Source organism: Anguilla anguilla, chromosome 2, assembly GCF_013347855.1.
Source record: "Anguilla anguilla isolate fAngAng1 chromosome 2, fAngAng1.pri, whole genome shotgun sequence".
Classification (NCBI taxonomy): domain Eukaryota; kingdom Metazoa; phylum Chordata; class Actinopteri; order Anguilliformes; family Anguillidae; genus Anguilla; species Anguilla anguilla.
The window spans coordinates 44,097,426-44,117,449 of NC_049202.1; the positions used below are offsets into that span (position 1 = coordinate 44,097,426).

General features: G+C 40.5%; 1 protein-coding gene and 1 long non-coding RNA gene across 4 annotated transcripts; both read right to left on the bottom strand.

Annotated features, from left to right (window-relative positions):
• Window positions 1-6,937: 6,937 nt before the first annotated feature.
• On the bottom strand, window positions 6,938-10,812 carry LOC118219827. Its single transcript, XR_004763851.1, has 3 exons — window positions 10,661-10,812; window positions 10,254-10,356; window positions 6,938-7,535 (listed from the first exon to the last, which is right to left on the bottom strand). It is a non-coding gene; the product is annotated as an uncharacterized LOC118219827 (long non-coding RNA).
• A 137-nt stretch (window positions 10,813-10,949) lies between these two features.
• Window positions 10,950-20,012, bottom strand: ube2ib (ubiquitin-conjugating enzyme E2Ib). Of its 3 annotated transcripts, none has more exons than XM_035406846.1 (7): window positions 19,858-20,012; window positions 17,731-17,798; window positions 17,484-17,567; window positions 16,591-16,663; window positions 16,375-16,484; window positions 12,202-12,281; window positions 10,950-11,894 (listed from the first exon to the last, which is right to left on the bottom strand). In XM_035406846.1, exons 2-7 carry the CDS (start codon window positions 17,794-17,796, stop codon window positions 11,831-11,833), a joined length of 477 nt encoding a protein of 158 aa, XP_035262737.1. In that variant the 5' UTR covers window positions 17,797-17,798; window positions 19,858-20,012; the 3' UTR covers window positions 10,950-11,830. The 3 variants fall into 3 exon arrangements, with proteins under 3 accessions (XP_035262737.1, XP_035262738.1, XP_035262739.1); XM_035406847.1 differs by having other exon boundaries at window positions 17,731-17,808; window positions 19,858-20,001; XM_035406848.1 differs by lacking the exon at window positions 19,858-20,012 and adding an exon at window positions 19,031-19,841.
• Between the last annotated feature and the right edge of the window lie 12 nt (window positions 20,013-20,024).

Consider the following 20,024-nt stretch of genomic DNA (forward strand, 5'->3'; position numbering starts at 1 on the left):
TTAAAACAAAATGGTGACTTTTATGAAAAAGAAGGTACCTGAATATGCAACAAAGCAAATTCTCATTAAGAAATCTCACTCAGATGTATCCCTCTATTGGATGTAGTTTATCCTTGTCAAGTTACATTTTTAAAAATGGAAGGGTTTGCTTTGTAGGGCCATGGTGCGGTGAGCATGGCATTTTAAATACTCATCCAATGGGGAGCTCAAGTGATGTGTACCTTGTCCCAACAATTTTATGGAGTGCAGTAGAGTGCAACAATGGCCTGAACTGAATCTAGACTGTGTCAGTACCAACCATAACATCCACCAGGGTGGAAGGGCTTCCGTTTGCCCCACCTTATCACTCACAACTCATTTCTTCAGCTGGGCACCTGCAGTCTGCATAAGCTGTAGACACTGCAGTTTCATGATCTGCAAAAAGTAATTCAGCTTAGATTAAATATATATGTCAGCACTGGTAAATTGCATGGTACTTGAATGCCAGACGGAAGGAAAAACAAATCTCTTTTACATTTCACTGACCTGATACTAACACTTGAAATGCAAGTACACAGTGTTCACACAGAAATAGAAACATTATATTATAAGACTAATCAGTGTTGTGGAGATAATAAAAATGTGCATGCTTTGGGGCAAATCAGTATTCATTGTCATTTCTAGCCCATTGATATAGAACAGTGGATCCCAACCTTGTTCCTGCAGATCTACCATCCAGCTGGTTTTCATTTCAACCCTAAATTGGCAGACCCGGTTCTACTAATTAGCAGCTCAATGAGGTTGCTGTTGAATGAGGTGTGCTTTGTTAGGGTTGGATCGAAGACCTACTGGACAGTAGATGTCCAGGAACAGGGTTGGGAAACCACTGCTGTTTAATTAATGTTTTCCAATGTTTCACTTAATAAAAAAGAAATAATAAGGAATGCAATAAGGAAAAGCAATATCTATGGAGGAATATGACATGAATGATTAAAAACGCACGTCCTATGTAACTAGATGGAATTCCATAGTTACAGTGCTGTGAAAAAGTACTTGCCCCCTTCCTGATTTCCTCTATTGTTGCATGTTTGTCACACTGGATGGTTTCAGATCTTTAGACAAAATGTAATATTAGACAAAGATAACCTGAGTAAACACAAAACACATTTAAAAAAATTTTGTATTTTATTTATTTAATGAAAAAAGTAATCAAACACTCATATCACCCATTTGAACAAGAAATTCCCCCCCCTAGTCACCCAATCAACCAATTAACCAAATTTAATTGATAATTTGCTGTAGTCACCAGAAAGTTAATATAAGCACACTATACCATGATCAAAGGAAATTCCAGAAGAGGTAAGAAAACAATTTGTTGAAATAGATCAGTCTGGAAAGGGTTATAAAGGCTCTGGGGCTCTACCGAACCATAGTGACAGCCATTATCTCCAAATGGAGAACACTTGGAACAGTGCTGAATCGTCCCAGGAGAGGTTGGCCTACCAAAATATCTTCAAGGGTCAGAGTCAACTCATTCAGGAAGTCACAAATGATCCTAGGAGAACATCCAAAGAACTGCAGGCCTCTCTAGCCTTAGCTAAGGTCAGTGTTCATGATTTCACAATATGAAAGGGACTGGGCATGGCAGAGTAGCTGTTTGATAACTTTTCATTTGATAAATTAAATAATAATTGTAAAATTGTGTTTTGCATTTACTGAGATTCCTTTAGTCTAATATTACATTTTGTCTAAAGATCTGAAACCAATCAGAGTAATGCACTAAATATGCACTAATAGAGGAAATCAGAAAGGGGACAAATACTTTTTGCAGGGCACTATAACTACCTGTACCTTTGTCGGAGGCCATTACACAGTACACATCCTGGGTAGCGCAGTCCATTAACACGTAGCTGATTATATAGTATCTTATCTTATCTTATTCAGGTAACCTATTTTATAATGAGCATCCATTATAACATTTGGAAAATGGTATAATGGATCTTTGGAAAAATGAATAAAAAATAGAACAAGACAAATCACTGCCACATATCTTTCCGGTGGTATTTTAAAACATTTTCAGACCGAGCCTCAGATGCTCAAGAGGGAGAATTTACATTTTTCAGATAGTGAAACTTAAGACTTGTTTTGGCATGAACTCAATGTCAAGTTTGGGCTTGTTCTTCAAATGGTGCCATGACTCATGCGGTCTGTGAGAAACTGTCAGGGTTGTATGTTGAGCAGTGCCAGTGACAGCAGGCGTTGTGTCTCAGAGGGTTCTGAGACCAAAGTTCAGTAAGTGAGCTTTCAGAAGACGAACACACTTTTTTCCACTCGATCTTTCATGGGTAGGTACACCAGTTTATTTAGGGCAGTGTTCTCCCCTGCAATTCATTTATCTCTTTGTAAGAGGTCAATGGAGCCTTCTTGTCAGTCAACTATCAAATTGCCCCACCCAAGTAATCTACATCAGTTGCCACCAATTAAGCACAGACAATGACTGGCAGTAATTTTCCCACACTGCCACATGCTGCTTTCAGTGCATAGAAATGCAGGCATGGCAGACATTTTGTTATCATTGTTGGGTGATAGAGATTTTTTTTCCTGAGCATATCATAACAATAGTTTGCAGCAGTGTAGGTTTCTACAAAATTGAAGTCTAAAACATGAACTCAAATGAGACACTTCTTTGATGTAACTTGATTATGGACAGTTGTTTACCAGTCTCCTCTGTCATTTGGCAGTGCTTAGCATAAACCTATGCATAATAAGAGACAGAGTTGGTAGGAAGGGGAAAGTATCCTTTTTGCCTTCTGTGGAATATTTGAAACTATATTTTCACCTGTCTCAGAAATCCCCCAGTGCCAAGATCAGTTCTAATGAAATCCGAGAATCGAGTCCAAATGGAGTTTTGTCAAGTGTGTAGACTTGCGTGGCCTCAAAAAACCTTATAGCCTCAAGAAAGTTGTAGGCTTCCTCAAATAAACCTCAAATAAACCTTATATTGCTGTCAGTTATTAATCTTTCAATTGTTCAATCTTTTGCACATTTCATGTATTGTGTTTTCTCTACTCTCAAACCAGCATATCATTTCAACAAGGCTTCTGCCGTGTTTGGCAGTTAGCATGAGCAGTGCCCTTACATTCTTGTTACACAACAGTTAAGCTGAGCCAGCACAGCAGTGTTTTAAGTGATGTCCATTTCCAGGTCCACAAATCTAGAGTAGAAATTGAACAGGGAATGGTACAATGCAGCAAAATACCCACTGCACCACCTCATTTTGAATGGCTCAGATGGGAACGTTCTACGCCTGTTTGCTCATCTGTAACCATAGACATGCTGTCAGCTGACATGACCACCTCTGTTATCTTTTCTTTATATGAGTTCAGCAGCCTGTGGCAGGTAATGGTCCTGCCATTTCATACATATCTGTTTAAATACTGCAGGTCATTTAGGATTGTCAACTTTTTGAAGCAGAATGTGTGCGCTGAAATGTCCATCATATATCATCGTTGACATCTCTGCAGTTCTGCTTTTTATTGACTGACAGAGGAATCACCCTCCGTTAATGTTTATTTGTAAATGGCAGTCTGTTGTTTTTTGTGCCTGCATGGATTTGTTGCAAACTGTGCTAAATAAAGAAGCTTTATTAGTGAGCAGTATACAAGGAGTGTGCTGTTCTATCCAGCTGATTTTTGTGTTTGACATTTTGACCATGTCATATTCCTTCCTCTAACCCTGTGTATTACTCAATATTACAACAAATTGCTTTTACGAGGGTCACTATCGATCATTAAACTGTATAATTAGTAAGGCAATTGTGGCAATAGACTGCCTACAGTGACCGAATGGGGAATTATAGGTAATACAAACTGAAGTCATGTTGGGTCACATCCCTAAGATAAACTGGTGTCCCTAGTCATAACTTATAATACTGTGCCACTCTCTAACTTGACATCATGCTGTGAGGCTGACACAAATTAGACAAATGACCCCCCCCCCCCTCCCCCAGGCATCTGTTAGGGGATAGGACAGAGTGTCTTTACACTTTTTAACTGTTCCTTTATTCCAAAGATTAAAATTCTAATGTATATTCAAACAGGTGATTTCCTAAAGTTGATGAAACCTTTTGTAGCTTTGGCTTCTGTTTAAATTAATAATTTAGTATTAGAGCAAGTGACACAAAATGTGTTATCGCTGAATGTTGAATGTTCAGGAAAAAGTTATTTTATGCTTCTGGAAAGACAGTTTTTTGGGGCTTTATTGTGTCAGTGGTGGGGGAGGTTTAAGTCAGCATCAGTGCCCCAGGTTGTCATGTATTGTATTGCCCCCAAGTTGTCACCAAGGATAAATTCCTAAACCAAAACTGAGGCTTGCTCTCCTGGATTACTATGTAGTCTAGTTTAGCAGGCAAATGCATCAGAGTAAGGCATACATTGGAGGCACTGTCGACGATGCAGGAAGGAGCCAAATGTACTTTTTCTGACCAATAGGTTACATGAAGAGGTACAGGTTTTCTGCCTTGGCCAAAAGTGAACTCACATTTTATCATCCATTAATTAAAATAAAAAGAAAAACCCATATAAAACATTTTTCACCAAGATGTAGGCCTACACCATGTTGCATAAATATAGGAATGAGGAAGATGATGAAGGGGGGACCAAACAACCATAAAGCTCATAAAGTACAATGGAGATAAACTCTGAACTGCAAGCCACACAAGCCAGAGGCTGCCATCTATCAAACTTTTTGTCAAAAATTATATCCTTTATTCCTGTTATTGTCTCCCACCAGCTGGTTGCTTTCATTGATCTTCTGAGGGTAGGAAACTCAGTGTCATTACAATCGCCCTTTGTTTGAATAGAATGAAAGGGCCTGAAGGTGAACTTCAGCGCATGTTGTTGATATCTTCAGAGTGCAGATTGGAAAAGGCCTCCCAACAAGCTCTCCTGATGCATGTATATTTCTGTTTTTATTCCTCCCATACAAATCAGAGCTAGATTTACAAAAAATGAGCTGTGTGTACAAGAAAACAAAGGATACACATGGTGTCAAGTAAAAACCTGAAAGGTTCAAATTAAATGAATCATAGTTGAATCATTTTTTTCTGAATGAGCTTCTACTAATTATGACAGCTATTGCTGTTCAGAGGTGATTAAATCATTTTAATTAAATCTATACTTGTCATTGTCCACATTTTTCTCCTTTGCTTCATAGATTTAGTGGTACAGAGTTATGGCATATAACATTAAATGGCTAAGTCTTCAAATTGATCCCAGTAATGACTGCAAACAAATTTGCAATGAAAGTTTATTCTGAGTGCTCTAACAGCTTTTGAGCTTTGAAGATGGTTGAAAGGACCAAAAGCTCAGCTTCTTAAACAACCTTGATACCTTTAGAAAATGAACACTGCATGTGAAGAACTTTCTTTAATTACAGAAGAAGAAAGGGTAGAAATGATCTTTGAGTTGCTGGGCTCTTAAATCCATTCCATGTTCCCCATTCTACAAATTTGCCATTCACATTATGTCTCTATGTAATATCACTCTGAGCTTACTCCCTTTCTTGTGTTATTCTTCAGCAAAATGTACCTTTTTAACACAACACGTTATGCTGCCTAATTGAATAATGTTGAGGAGATGATATCATAAGTGAGGATATTTCACAACCCTATCATGACCCCACGAGGTCAGGACATACTGGGGGAGTTAGAACAAAGTAAGATACTGTAACTGCACACACACTGACACACTGAAACACAGTGCTCTCTGCCCTAACACTGCACACCCTACATTGATGTATTACTGAAATTTTGTTTAATCAAACATTCTGTTCAGGACCAGAATGCTTTGCATCTCTATGCATTACAGTTCCATGTGGAGCTTCTGGAAATCTCTCTGCAGTAGCTCCATAGACACACATTTGTGCATCATCTGCTACGGATCACCGAGAACACATCCACTTTTTCACGGAAGGAAAAAATGCTCTATATTTGTTCAAGCCACCTGGTGTTTCCCACAGAAACACTTCTCTTTGAAAATCTTCCAGTCTGTTTTCTCTCCATCATACCTCACTGCAGAGCTATGCTGGTTTTTTGTTTCTTTTAAAAAAATCTTGCTTATTTTCTGGTCTGCTGGTCACCACGTTGATTATCTATGATTCCATATGCTCACAAGGGCCTAACTTTTTATGGTTCAATTTCCTGCCTTTTTAAAGTAGCATTTCGCCCACATTCACTACATGAAGACAGGATAATAGACGGCAGACTGGAGGAACTCATCGGCAGATCCAGCTCTCATTGCACTCATTGATTGGGCTCAATGGCGACGTCTGGGAATGCTGCAGGAGAGAGAGAGGGGAGCAGCAGGGGCCCGACTGGCAGGATGGCTGGATCGATAGGCTGCGCAGCCCCAGAGAGCTGCCCTTGTCCCTGGCCCTCCGTGGGGCTATGCGAGTGCGGCCGCCTCGGCGAGGCACGGTGTATAAGAAACACCTCAGCGCTCACATCCCCTCCAGTCTCCACCAACCGGCAGCGATGCGATCGATGACACCAGAAGTGCATTTAAAATGCACTACCATGCATGTAGACATGCCGCTTTTCACACACAGATAAGGAGAGTTTAAGGGAGTTCACCGTTAATCACAAATAACGTGCACGCGTGAAGTTACATTAAACTATTTGTTTATCGAACAAAAGGTCACTCGTTCTCATGCCAGAGTGATTAAACGGTGCCCAATTGGAGACATGCAGCTCTACTGAACGGTTATTTCAAACTTTTTCTCCCATGTCTTCAAAAAGGTGTTCAGCCATCAAGCATCCATTTTGCTTTTTGTCGTCTTTACTGCTTACTAACCACATGTCCGCTGAGATGGATCTCAGGCCTCAATTCTGCAATAAAATTGCACCACAGAAAGGATCCCTGTGGTTTACCAGGCATGCCAAGTCACATGATTCCCAAAACACCAGACTTCTTTAAATTTATTAAATGTAAGTTAGTCAATAACAGATTGAGAGATGTTATGGTTGGGAAGAACACAAAAACCAGTCTTCCAGGAGAAAGCCAATGAACTTGTATCTTGTTGATGGATGTGCTAAATGCTCCCATCAATACTTGTTTGGGCTCCAATCTGGAAGCTTTGGACATGGTATATGGACATTATTGTCATGTTCAAACTATAATGTACAAAGAATCACCATCTAAAAAAATCAAATAACCTCAAAGCTACATTAGGGATAAACTGTAAACAAGCTATTAGAAAATAAGGTGTAATAAAGTCAGTCTTACCAGACCAGATTTGCATTAATATTTGAATACATTTATCAATACTGCATAATCTCCAAACAACAGCAGGAAGATGGACATTAAAGACTCATTGGAACTGGCAGATGCGCTCATCAGTACAACACAGAGAGAGGCTTGATTGCCCAGTGTCATCACAGCTGGTGCCTAACACTCGAGACAGGGGAGATTATGGTCTGAAACTGCACTGGTCTGTGGATCGAGAGTAGAGGGTAGGATTGTTCGCATTTCTCATATTTGGCTTTGGTTCCCGTTTTCCTGTTGGGGGAAAAGGACAGAAATCATAACAGAAAAACAAGGGTGGCATTCCTGGAGAAATAAACAAGATGCTGTAATTATCATTCAACCCTCACAGACCCCTGCAGTCTAATAAACATGATTAACTGCCATTTCAGCCCGGTGTGATATTTTTAGGATATACTCTATGCAAAACAGGATGCACAACTTGAGCGTACACGAGGTGAGTGAAGGGACTAATGAGTTCATTTGCATGGCAAAACCCCGTCATTTGTATTGTGTGTTAATTAGTTGCGTTCCACCCGCTGCTTTCAGTCAGCAATCAAAGGGGCCCTCGGCGTCGAGGGTTCCCCTGTCAAGATCTCGAACAGCCACACGCAATCATTTCAGAGCCCTGAAGTTTCTCAGAATGGCATTAATGGAGTTTAAGAAACAGAACTCAAAGCTGGCACATTTGCCTTTTACTATTTCATGGACTAATAAGGCTAATTCAAATGTATTTGGCAATATATACCTCACTCACTTTGCACCACTGTACTCACATTTGTGCGGTGACAGTGTATGTGTGTATACATATATGGGTTGATTGTTTTCCAGTGACTAGCCCGAGCACTGCTTTTTCATTGCATTGGAATACACTGTTTTTAGTGTACAAAACAAACAGTTGATTTGATTGAATAAGCAGCCAATGGACTACCAACCTGTGGAGGTACTTAGATATTATTCCCCACATAACCTAAAATCCTTATAAAACCCAACATGATCAATCGCTTACATTCATTCACTGAAACCTTTGTGTTTCACTGAAGGTATGGAGGTTGGGCATGGGAACAACTTTTTTTTTATTTTTTATTTTTTTTAAAGACATGGTCCCCAACACTCCAGTAGAGGGGATACTCTCTCTGGAAAATGTGAACTGACCATTGAATGCAGATTCAAGGAAGATCATGTGGTATCCACATTGAAAGCCATGGCAATTATTAGCCAACAAAAGACCCCGGGGTGCATGCACCCACTTGATCTGTGCCTTAATAGCATGACTAATCCAGTAGCCCCAAAGCAGTTACATAAATGATGCCACTTAAGTGGAGGAGGCTGTCAGTAATTACCAATCCATTAGCAACAGGGAGAGGTTTATCATTTTTTCCCCACATTTATAAATAAAGCATTCTACATGGAGAATGTACAGGTATGTAGTGTAGGCCGTGTGGTGGATTGTAGTTCACATTCTCATACAGACAGCAGAGCAGCCATCTCAAACTTAAATTTCAGAAATAGCCTTTTGACAACTGCAGAACACACTACACATCCAATCCCTTTTTTTGATTGAATTTAAAAGGCTCAACTACGATTGAAGTCCTGCTGTTTTTCCATCAGGTCTGATGTTGTAAGGTCATTAGTTCATTGTGGAATTGTTCAGAGGCTCTGACAGAACCGTGGGCTTGGCTTTCAGACGAAGCTTGGTAAAAAATCTTTGTACTTGCATCCACTCTGTAGTCTCAGTATTAAGAGTGACTGAGCAGATGAGCCTCGTGATTTACCAGGATCCCTACCTGTGGCTGTGGGCATCCTGGCTGGCTTATTGAGGCTGAAATCCTAAGGCAGCAAAACTCATATGAGGTATCATTCTTCTTCTAGATGGTCTGACCAACTTGAATATTTGGACAGTTCTACTTTACTGCATTAATAAAACATGTTCTAATTTGCTCTCATCATGACATGTACATGTGATGACAGCTTGCACTCCTCATTTCTAAAATCTAAAAAGGAGACATGAGAAGTACAACTTTGAACTACCAGATTAGCGCCTAAATTAGCAGTGCTCTCATGCTCCTAGCCACATACAGGATTAAGAGACTCGAGCAAGGCTCACTTAAACAGCAGCATATGACTCAGTCTGTAGATGTCCCAAGCATAAACAGCCAGTAAAAATACAGGCTAAAAGTAAAGTAGTAAAGACACATTGTGGGTGACAAAGATGAAAGATAGAAAGAATTCAGAAGCTTTTGGGGGGGGGGGGGGGGGGGGGGGTGTTCGGGGTGGAACACTGGAATCAGCTCATGTACAAAGAACAAAAAAAAAAAAAAAAAAAAAAAACCTTGATTTGGTGCAAAGGTGTCTCAAATTGAACACAGCAAGACGTGGGTGCACTAAAGCAAAATACAGAAGTAGGGCGAACTGCTCTCCTTTATAATAAATTATTTTTTGTACATTCATCCATCTGGCAGCAGAGGCAGGGCAAAACTCACAAGCTGAAGAGAAGCACAATCCATGGCAGAGCAAACATGGCAGAAGAGGACCTTTCAGAGGGAAAAAAGGCTAAGAAAATTAAATGGAAGTGCAATCACCTGGAGTCCTCAAAACACCAGGAAGACTTAACTCGGTTTCAAGTAGGGGCACAGGAAAGAAAGAAAAGAAAAACCCTACCAGACGAGTATGACAGACTTTTTTTTTTTGGGGGGGGGGGGGGGGGGGGGGACACCTGGAGAGATGCAAAATCAATACAGCCTAATCGTCTTCCCTCTTCAGTCATCCAAGCACTCAGAGCTTATGAAAGCGCATTACTGATTGAGTTTCCCCCCCCCCCCCTACGGTGGTATCCATTTGAGGAATTGTTTTCTTGGAAGTTCTTCGTGGGGTGTCCTTGCGAGAGTATTGCTAGCAGCCAGACATCACAAAAGCAGGAACTTCTACCTGTTAAACTTTTTCCCCCCACGCGAGCATGCGAGAATGAATCACCTAGCCGAGGACTCAGACGAGTCATCTGGCGTGGGGAGCGGCTTCTGCTGCTGCACTCCACTTAGACTCTCTCAATGCAGACTCTCTGGGGGGCTTCATCACCCTGACACCAAGGGGGAAAGAACCCTGCTTCAGAGACAGGCTGATCAGGATGGTACATGAACTATAGTTACAGTGCACCTATTTGCGAGCAGCAAAATTTCAAAACAAGTTAAAAATAATAATAAAATTTTTTAAAAAGTTAGATATCCATAGAATTTGAGGGGGCATTCCCATTGGTCAAAAAGCTACAAATATGGCATGGTAAATTACACTGGAATAAAGAAAAAGAAAAGAAAAACCCATAATCCTCACCTACATCTGATGAGCGCTTGTGGAAACCTTTTCTAAACATGCAAAGACCTTACCGTCCATCTTTAGTGTGGCGCAGGATTGAGGCGTAACCCCAGACCACAGAATCCAGTTCACTGCAGACGGCGACTCTGAACTGCATACGTTACAAAATCAGACTAGGGAAAATATTAAATTAAATAATTTACTGACCTGTAAAACTATTTTTTTTTTTCCCTATTTTTTTTATTTTAATATTTATTATTAATTAATTGCACAATATGCTTTACTAATTAATGGAATAGCTGAAAAGGCACTGAAACAATACGGTCATTTCTAAATTTGCACCAATGAAAAAACGCTGGCTTAGTATAAACAGTTTTATTTACTCTAAACACATGAACAAAACACCATATAAATATCTGATGCAGAAATAAGCAGATCTGCCTTTGATTCACTGTGGCTATTTTTCCTTCTTATAGGAAAGTACTCAATGGCCAAAGGCAGCGAGAAGCCATCATATTTTACAACATGCCAAGTACAATGCATCAGAGATGGAAAGTAATCTAGACTAGTATAATCATAGAAAGTATAAAAGTTTCATTTTACAGCAGTTGAAATACTGACATTAAAGAAACAGCAAGTTTTACATCATTAAAACCATGGAAAATACAAAGACTGAGGGAGTAAATGCACCCTTCGTGAAAGAAAAACGGAGCCAGAATCGCAACAGAAAACTAGTAACTGAAAATACAAGCCAACCCATGGTGTGTCTGTAGAACAAAATTTCTCCAGTTGAAGCAGAATGACAGTTAACAGTTTGGATAGCTGTAGCCCTGCATTGTACAATGTCAAAAGGCTCCAATGAAGCAACTCAAACCCCTTCCTCATCCCATACTCATTGCATTTCAGACTTTCCATGCTCAGAGCTCCTGTAGGAACACTAGGCCTGCTCAAGTGGCAAACACTGAGGCTCCAGACCCGTAATGCAGTCGATGGGGATGAGAAAGTCAAGAGGAAACATTGATATAGGACAAGTGGCAAAGGACACTACATGGCACCAAAATATATGCATGTATATAGATAAATTTCTTTTTTTTTTTTCTCCTTTAAATTTTTTTCTTTAAATAAGTCTGCAGTGAATCGAATTGTGAGCACATCGTTATGGGGGAAAAAAAACAAACAAAAAAAAGTACAGAAAATAATCCTGGCCAAACCACCTTCATTAAGAGGATAAGTCTTGATGTTTATGACGGGGAAAATTTTTTGGCTTGTGCTCGAACTCTTTTTTCATATTCTACTCTGTTTTGGCTGAAAATGGAAAAAAGAATGCGCAGTTAATGAAGTTTAAGGGGAAAATTTGTATTATTTATTTATTAATTGAAAATTCATGCAATAGCCCAATATGGATTATGATGTTACTTTACTGCCATCTACTGAGCACCCATGTAAAAACAAAGATGCAGGCTTTCACCACTGCCACACAGAATCCATTACTTGCAGCAATACGTTTACCCATCATACTTTAGAATGCCTCAAGAAACTGTAAGCAGAGTGCCTGCTGTCCAGTCATGCACTCAATATCCACATTACCACATGTACCCTGACAGAGACTCACCAGTAAATTGTATATGCCTCTGCTTGGGCAGGATCCTGGATATTTGGTTCATTCAGAAGTTCTTGGATTCCTAACAAGATCTGAAATTGGAAGTGGGGGGGAGGACATAAAAAGCAGTCCTATTCATACCTTTATATCCAGAATGATGGGAAGAGTGCTCGGAAGGCCAGACAAAGCAAGCAAAGCACAGCAGCCAGCAGCCTCAAGAGCGCCACTCAACACTGATGTTACCCTTTAGGTGCTGGAGCTTGGTGGATACATTGGCTAAATACACACATTTCAATATTATCATGCTGCCTGTGCCTAAACAACATTCTTAATTCACCCTGCTGCCTCAACGGAAGCACACTGAACCCAAACACCGCAGTTCAACAAAGAGAGGGATGGGAATATATATATTTTATTTATTTTTTAAACTTGGTAGCCAAGAGGATTCATTTTCATTAACTTGACCTTTCTTGATAATGGACAAACTGCAGACTGAACTAATAGCAGATGCTAAGTGGCACATTAAATAAGGCCTTTTTAGAATAGCCTTGAGCCTCATGCATTTATTACCAACAAGTTGTGTGAGCAGATCAACACCCAGCTCATTAAAAGGAATATGGGTGGAGTTCAGTGCAAAAAGAGACTCGACAGAGATGCAGTTTCACCAGCAGACTGAAAAATTAATCCAGCACAGAGGGAGTGAGATGGATAGTACTACACAGGAGACAGAAGTAACCAAAGGGGCAGTCATCTCCCCCCCTCTCTTCACTGGGTAACACATATCCCTCTGAGGGGCTGCTGGCCACAGCTGGTTCTGGCACAGTCCACATTTCATACTAGATTGCAAGTCTCCATACACTAGAACAGAGCTACTCAACTCCAGGTCCTGTAGGCCATAGTGTGTGTAGGCATCTTCTCCAACTATGCACTGGACCAACCTATTTCACAAATTTTACCTCAGGAAGGAAGCGCAATAGTGAAATAAGGAGTAGTGCACAGCTGGAGCAAATACCCGCAGACACTGCAGCACGCAGGACCTACAGTTGAGTAGACCTGCACTAAAACCTCAACAGGATGCGCCACCCAGCAGCTCCTTCAAATTTAAGCCTCATAAAAGGAACAAACAGGAAGCTAATAAGGTGAGGGGGAGGATAAAGAAAAAAGCCCAAACCCAATTTTAACTGACAGTCCTGGTTTTTATATACCAAAAGGCAGGTGGCCAATATGTAGCTAGAACAATCGTGTGATCTGCTCTGCTGCACTGCAACTCTGCACATAAGTAGCAATTGTCTGGGTTTGTCTAAATGCACCCTTTGGCTCAGCAACCTACCGAAACGCCTAAGTGCTGGGTTTCACTTTGTTATTCATTCCCTCAATAGCTGCCTTCCCATTACAAGAGACACACAATTTCACATTCTCTCTGCACATGAGCTCCAGAAAACAGAAATAGCACCCATTTCTGATCATCGTACTTAGTTTCACCAAGATCCTAGTCCTAATTACATTTATCGTTTGCTTTGCCTGGAAAACTCCATTGAGAGATATCTTTTCACAGTGGACCTGGCATATTCACACGTTTATAAATGATTAATTAGACATTAAAATGGTATCAACATAATCAGATGAAACCCATTCTGAAGATTATTCCAGCTTTGGGGAGCATAGTAATTAAGCTCATTTTCCCAAGTGTGTGCTTAGCCTGAGCAATACAAATACATTTTGCAGTGTGCGCAAGAAAGCGTCTCCCAAAATGGAAGATAAGGGTGACACAAACACATGCATAGAAAACGATCGTGAACACTTAAGTGAGAGCACAAATCAGCCCACACTGCATTGGTTGAAGAAAAGCGCTTGTGAAAAAGCAGTTGAAGAAAAGCGCTTGTGAAAAAAAAATGTTTGAGCATTTGGAGAAATGTCACAGCAAGTAGTCACTGTAAAGCAGAATGAGATCTCATGTATTGATTTTACAGCTTGTGTTCCTGCTATTTGACCAATGGGATAAGCTCATGCTTCCAGCTTGCCTTGAAAGCATAACAAACAGGTATTGACCGTCAAACTTAAATCCAAAAATCTAAGTGGAAGCAGACAGCCTTGCACTCCAAATATGCAAGGTTTTGGGTTTGTCACGACTGAAGAAGGGATTTCTTTCCGTCCAAGAATTCCATTCAAAAATAGAATGTCCAGATGTAACCGTAGTCTATGTACAGGGTCAGAGATCTATTCCGATCTATTCCTATCTATTAAATAACAAGTTCACATGACAAGGCTAGCTAGTCATCCCACTCTTCAATCAGTTGCAATATTGAGAACTAGATCTCACTCAAGCAGATCTAACAGTACCCACAAGCTGCTTCGAGCAGGACTGAGTGGCATGTCGTTCCCACCTGAATCCATGCAGTGTGCAAATGTGATCATCATACTGAAAAAACTATAGGTATATGGCAGTCCTGAAGCACCACATTACGGTCTTTCTACCCCCCGTACATTTTTGGGTTGGGGGTGCAAGAAGAATTGCTTAAAGGGATAGCGGACCCAGGTGCGCTGAGCAACTCCCCACAAATGGTGATAAATTGGGGATGTCAGGCGCCAGCCCTCTTGCTTTGAGTATGCATAGCGGTCTGTTAGCCGCTAACAAAGCTCATTGATTTAAAGGGGGCTGAGAATCACCTTGACCAGCATTTAGAAATCCAGGAAACTGAAGATCTGCAAATTCTTTGATGTGTTGTTTTAATACTTTTTTTTGCATTCAAAAACAGCAGAGAAGTCATTTTAAAATGATGCTTGGGGAAGGGGGGAAACTAAAAGCCTGTGCCAAAATGAGCTTGCTTTCCCCCAGGTTCAGTGGGCGGGGTGAACCACATGTTGGTTATGTGACAAAAAGAATAAGTCCAGTTAAATCCTTTGTACAAGTAATATGTAAATGATGCTCTAGCCACTTTTGTGCAGGTAATGAAAGCTGTTGAAAATGTCCATTATCTGGATGCAGACAGAGCAATATGCTTTATTTCCGATAAAGAATAAAGACACCTACAAGAAATGGGCTTCATTTCCAGAGCTCATAGGCACTGCAATTACAATACTCTGTACAGTTAGCATTTGCAGTGCCCATTTTCGCCTGCAACTAGTGGCATGGATCAACAAGTATGCCAGCGGTTAGCTAGCGACGATAAAATAACTTTCAAGCTCCGACATGCAGAATCAAAGACGTTGTTTGGCTGTAGTGTCCAGAGTTGAGACTGCTATAATCTAATGTTAGTGTACAATAGCTCAGTGGCACAATGTTATTACACATTGAATGATCTTCAGGTTTAACTATACAATGGAAAAGCCTAGCTTATATTGCTTTCTTTCGTTTTGGCTGGTAGAGCAAGGTTACTGCCCTAACCTAGCTAGCGATGAGGAATGGTTTATACGGGACATGTCTTACAGATAGGAATATTAATGAGTGCAGGATACACGCACTCTTATCTGCCAAACAGGTCACAATAATCTAGCAGTATTTATTACAATTTAGTTTTAAAACTTCAAAAGAAATAAGACAATCAATGTTCACTTCTGGGAAATACAACCACAATTTGAATCCAGTTTCAGGTTTCCTGGACCTTTAACAAAAGCCCTGTCTGGATGGGATTAGTTTCACTAGGGGCAGTGATATACTTATACTTCCCCATTTCTGGCATTGTACATTTCATACATCTCTTCTCTCCCCCCTCCCCCTGCAAGAGAAGCTATGCGACATCTATTATTAATAAAAGTTTCCCAAAACTAGTTTTTTTTGGCTATATTGTCATGTTCTGATTACAAAACATGCATTTATGCAAGCAAATGACAGTGTTTAAGTTTGTTTTATTAATTTTTGGCTAACAAAGCTAACTTCCGAGAGAGAGCAACGCATACTCGAGTTGGGAGGAGTCCAGGCAATTTAATCGCACAATTTGTGGTGGGTAGGGTCAGTGGTCTTAAAAAAAAAAAAAAAAAAAAGTGATCCCCTTTAAGGTACACAGGATGGCGGAGACATCTTAACTGAACTTTGTGTGTGACTCCATCCATAAATTTCCATCCATGCACATAAATCAATTGGTCCAGAAGTAGAAGTCAGATCCTAGACCAGACAGGCTACAATCTTGAGGTGGCCTAAGTCAATCCAGTCTACAGTTTAACAACAGTCATCCTGCACCAGCTTACCTGCTTGATTGTGATGGCTGGCCTCCAGTCTTTGTCCTCCTCTAAAATGGATAGGCAGACTGTACCAGACGGATACACGTTAGGATGGAATAATGGAGGCTCAAATTTACCTGAAAGAAAAAGGGGCAATACCCGGTTATGGTTCAGAACTTATGGACAGACCGTTTGATATTACAAAATATTAATTCGGAAAGAGGGAGGAAAGGAAACCCTTACACTTCGGAGGAGAGGAAGGATAGTCATCCTTGAAAAGCATCCGGAGTTTAAACAAGCCACCCTCCCAGGGGGTCTGCAGAGGAGAGAGAACAGGTAGCTACAGAACAAAAGATCTCACTCAGAGATACAAACCCTTCAGGAATGGGGTTTATTCAGAAGAAGGTGAAGATGTTCTGAACTTTGAACAAGGAGGAAAAATTATAAATAAGGTTTATTGGAATGGATACTGTATCATTGTCAACCTTATTTTTTGAGGCTCTCATTTTCCAGCTATAAATAGTTAAGTTAAAAAACAATAAACACCAACATAAGGAGGAAAGTTCACGCCATGTCAGCTTGCAGAACATACAGCATAACCGGCCTACAGCCCACAACTGCTGATGGACGAACTGTGCCATGTCAAAATAAAAAAATAAAAAAACAAGAAAAATGTGACTCATTTTCACTTAATGCTCAATGACAGAGTATGCATTGCAAAAATGGTGAAGCTGTGCTGCTCCTGGGTTCCTACCCTGATCGGTTGGCCCCATAAAAGTCCATAATGGAGGTTTGCATCAGAGGTTCTATTGAACATCACACTTCAATCATATACTCTACATGGTCATCGGACAGTATTGCTGGACTTTTGGGCAGCATGTCCAGCCATAGCACTGGATGATGTCGTGATGAACCACATGGTGCCAAGTACACTCCACTAGGCTCTACTAGGGCAGCAGGCCTGCTACTGGTTTATCCAGGGAGGGAGGGCACCAGTCACATTAATCACCTCTTCACACAATAGGCGCTCCTCTGGTTAGGCAGACACCTGTAGCCAATAGACACCACCTCCAATAAGACCCTCCTGTAATGAATCATGAGCATTGCATACCAGTCCAGCTACAGCAGATTCTTACCCCTTTCTTTCCAGGGATTGCACACTCCCAGTTCATCAGGTTCATCGTTCCATCAGGATTTTTTGTTGGTACTGCCACAAAGCCCTGAACAGTGGAACAAGCTTGCATCAGATCCACCAGCATATAAATCCATTGCTGGAGGACCTGACTTTTTGAAATCTTAAACACAAATTAGTGCAAAATGATTGGTTACATGCAATCATGTTGAACCCACCAGAACACCATCCTTAAAACAAATATTACTCACAAATGGGTGATCTTTTCGCCAGGCTTTTCGTTCCTGTGCAAGTCGGCTTAAAGCTATACCAGACATGACTTGCAGTTCCCATGTAGAAAAAGAATACAAGATGCAGTCAAACGTTTAGGCTACATAAACAAACCTTAAGACATGCATACAGAGGCAAAAGCTTTCAGACTTCAGAATCATAATTAAAGCATAACAGGCAGATTCCACTTCACTTCAAAGAGGAGTAATATTTAATACCGAGGCTGGTGAGGAACTAGTCACAAGTTGAAGAAAGAATGAGCCCAGTCAGCTTGTCTTTTCGCTTTGCTGCTAGCTAGCAACAAACACTCCACGGACATCTGATCTCAAATCACAGGCTCTGCAACCACACCCCATACAGAAAAGAGTGCCACACCCAGAAATATCTTAGAATAACAAATACAGGTAAATGGTTTCCCAGATCTCACCTTTATTGAAAATACTACATCCCAATCCCAATTTAACCTTCACATTTGTCCTCACGGTAAAACATGACCCTCTCAGTAGAACAGTGAAAACTTTATTTTCAGTATGAAATTTTACTTTTCCTGGAGTGACAACCATTAGAAAGTTAAATATTGCCCTTTTATATATGTAGCACACTATCTTAGTATGAAGACAGTCTTATGAATCTTTTAATTTTTTTTTTTTTTTTAAACCCTGCAGTTATGAAATCAGAAGTCATAAAGTTAAGCACCACATCCAGTGAAGGGAAAAATAAAATGAGCATTTCTGTAGCAAAAATGAGTAGTGCAGACTGAAGAAATCAGGTCTCTTATGGTAGTTATAGTAAATGAGGTCTTTACTTTGGCATGGTCCCTGACATGTGTTCAACACAGAACACATAGAATTAGTTACAACGGCGTTTCCCAACCTTTTTCCTTCCGCAGCACACTTTTCAAATTTGCAGAATTTCATGGCACACCTCTCAAAAGCATAAAAAAATAAACACCCTGCAGCCCCCATCCACATACGCACGCAGTTCTTTTGGCGTTTTAATTAAGCTATACATTTTTATGACATTTATTTTGGCTTTTGTGAATGGGATTTGTTCATTTAAGATTTTTAAATTCATTTGAACATAAAAAGATTTTTTACACGGCACACCTGACCTCGCCTGACCGCGAGTGCCGCGGCACACCGGTTGGGAAACGCTGAGTTACAACATTGACCCATCGAGCGAGAAACTGAAACAAGATTGCCATGCAAAAATTGGGTGCTGTACAAAAGCAACCTCCTGAGAAAAATCAAAACATGCAGTTCAAAAGTGACTCAAACGTACCAAATGTAGCTTTAATGAGCGCTGTCAGACACCCTACGATCTAGCCTACTCGAACGACAGTTTAAATTTACTCAGCTTGCTCAAGGGCGCTGAGTATTATCCCTGGTAGCAAACGCGATTGGGTTGTAACCGTTCGGCAGTGATACATTTTTAAAAAAGGCGACAAGCCAACTCCACCCAGATATAAATTTGGAGGTTTGGAGAAACGGTGTCGTTCGTGACGAGGAAAAAAAATTACGCGAGGACCTTCCCTGAACCAATTCCACTGTGACGTTCCTCACATCGTTTCAACTGCCAGGCTTACCCGACAAATTAAGTTCACCAACATAGTTGTTAGCGAACATTACCGCAATTTTAGTTACGTTGGTTGCCAATAGCGTTTACCAAAGTATATTAAAAAGACCCAAATCGATATGGGAAGTTAAACAGACTCAATCAGTCTTAGACTAAGGTTAAACTGACTAGCAGCACAGAGGCAGTCTTGCGCCAATTTCGCTCTACCGCAGGCAAATTTTTAGTCCAGAAGCGGAGCACCATGTGAAATCGCACTTCCCGTCAACCAAATACACAATATTTCCCAATCAAGTTTGAACATTTATGAAACTTTTGGCGGTATAGCTTTAAATGGATCATCAGGTTGACCATTTGTTTACCCACATAACGTTACCCAAGCAGGACAAAGGACTAGCTAGGCTCTTCTCAAAAGCAGGACATACATTAGGCTAATTCACACAGCAACCAAACAAAAACAGAACAAGCTGCCAGAGGCCATATACTCATGGGAACCTACTGAAACACGAACTAGTGGTTTGCGTATAAATTCTTACCTTATGTATAATTAAAATACCTATTATTTTCTTTGCCCTTCGGCTTTGAATGGAAACTATATTTTAAACTCGGGATAAAAACCCTGCGAAGTTTCCCTCCTGAAAAGCACCGATTTTCACCCAGGCTAAATAGGACCGATTGATAACTGCCCAACCGCCTGAAAACA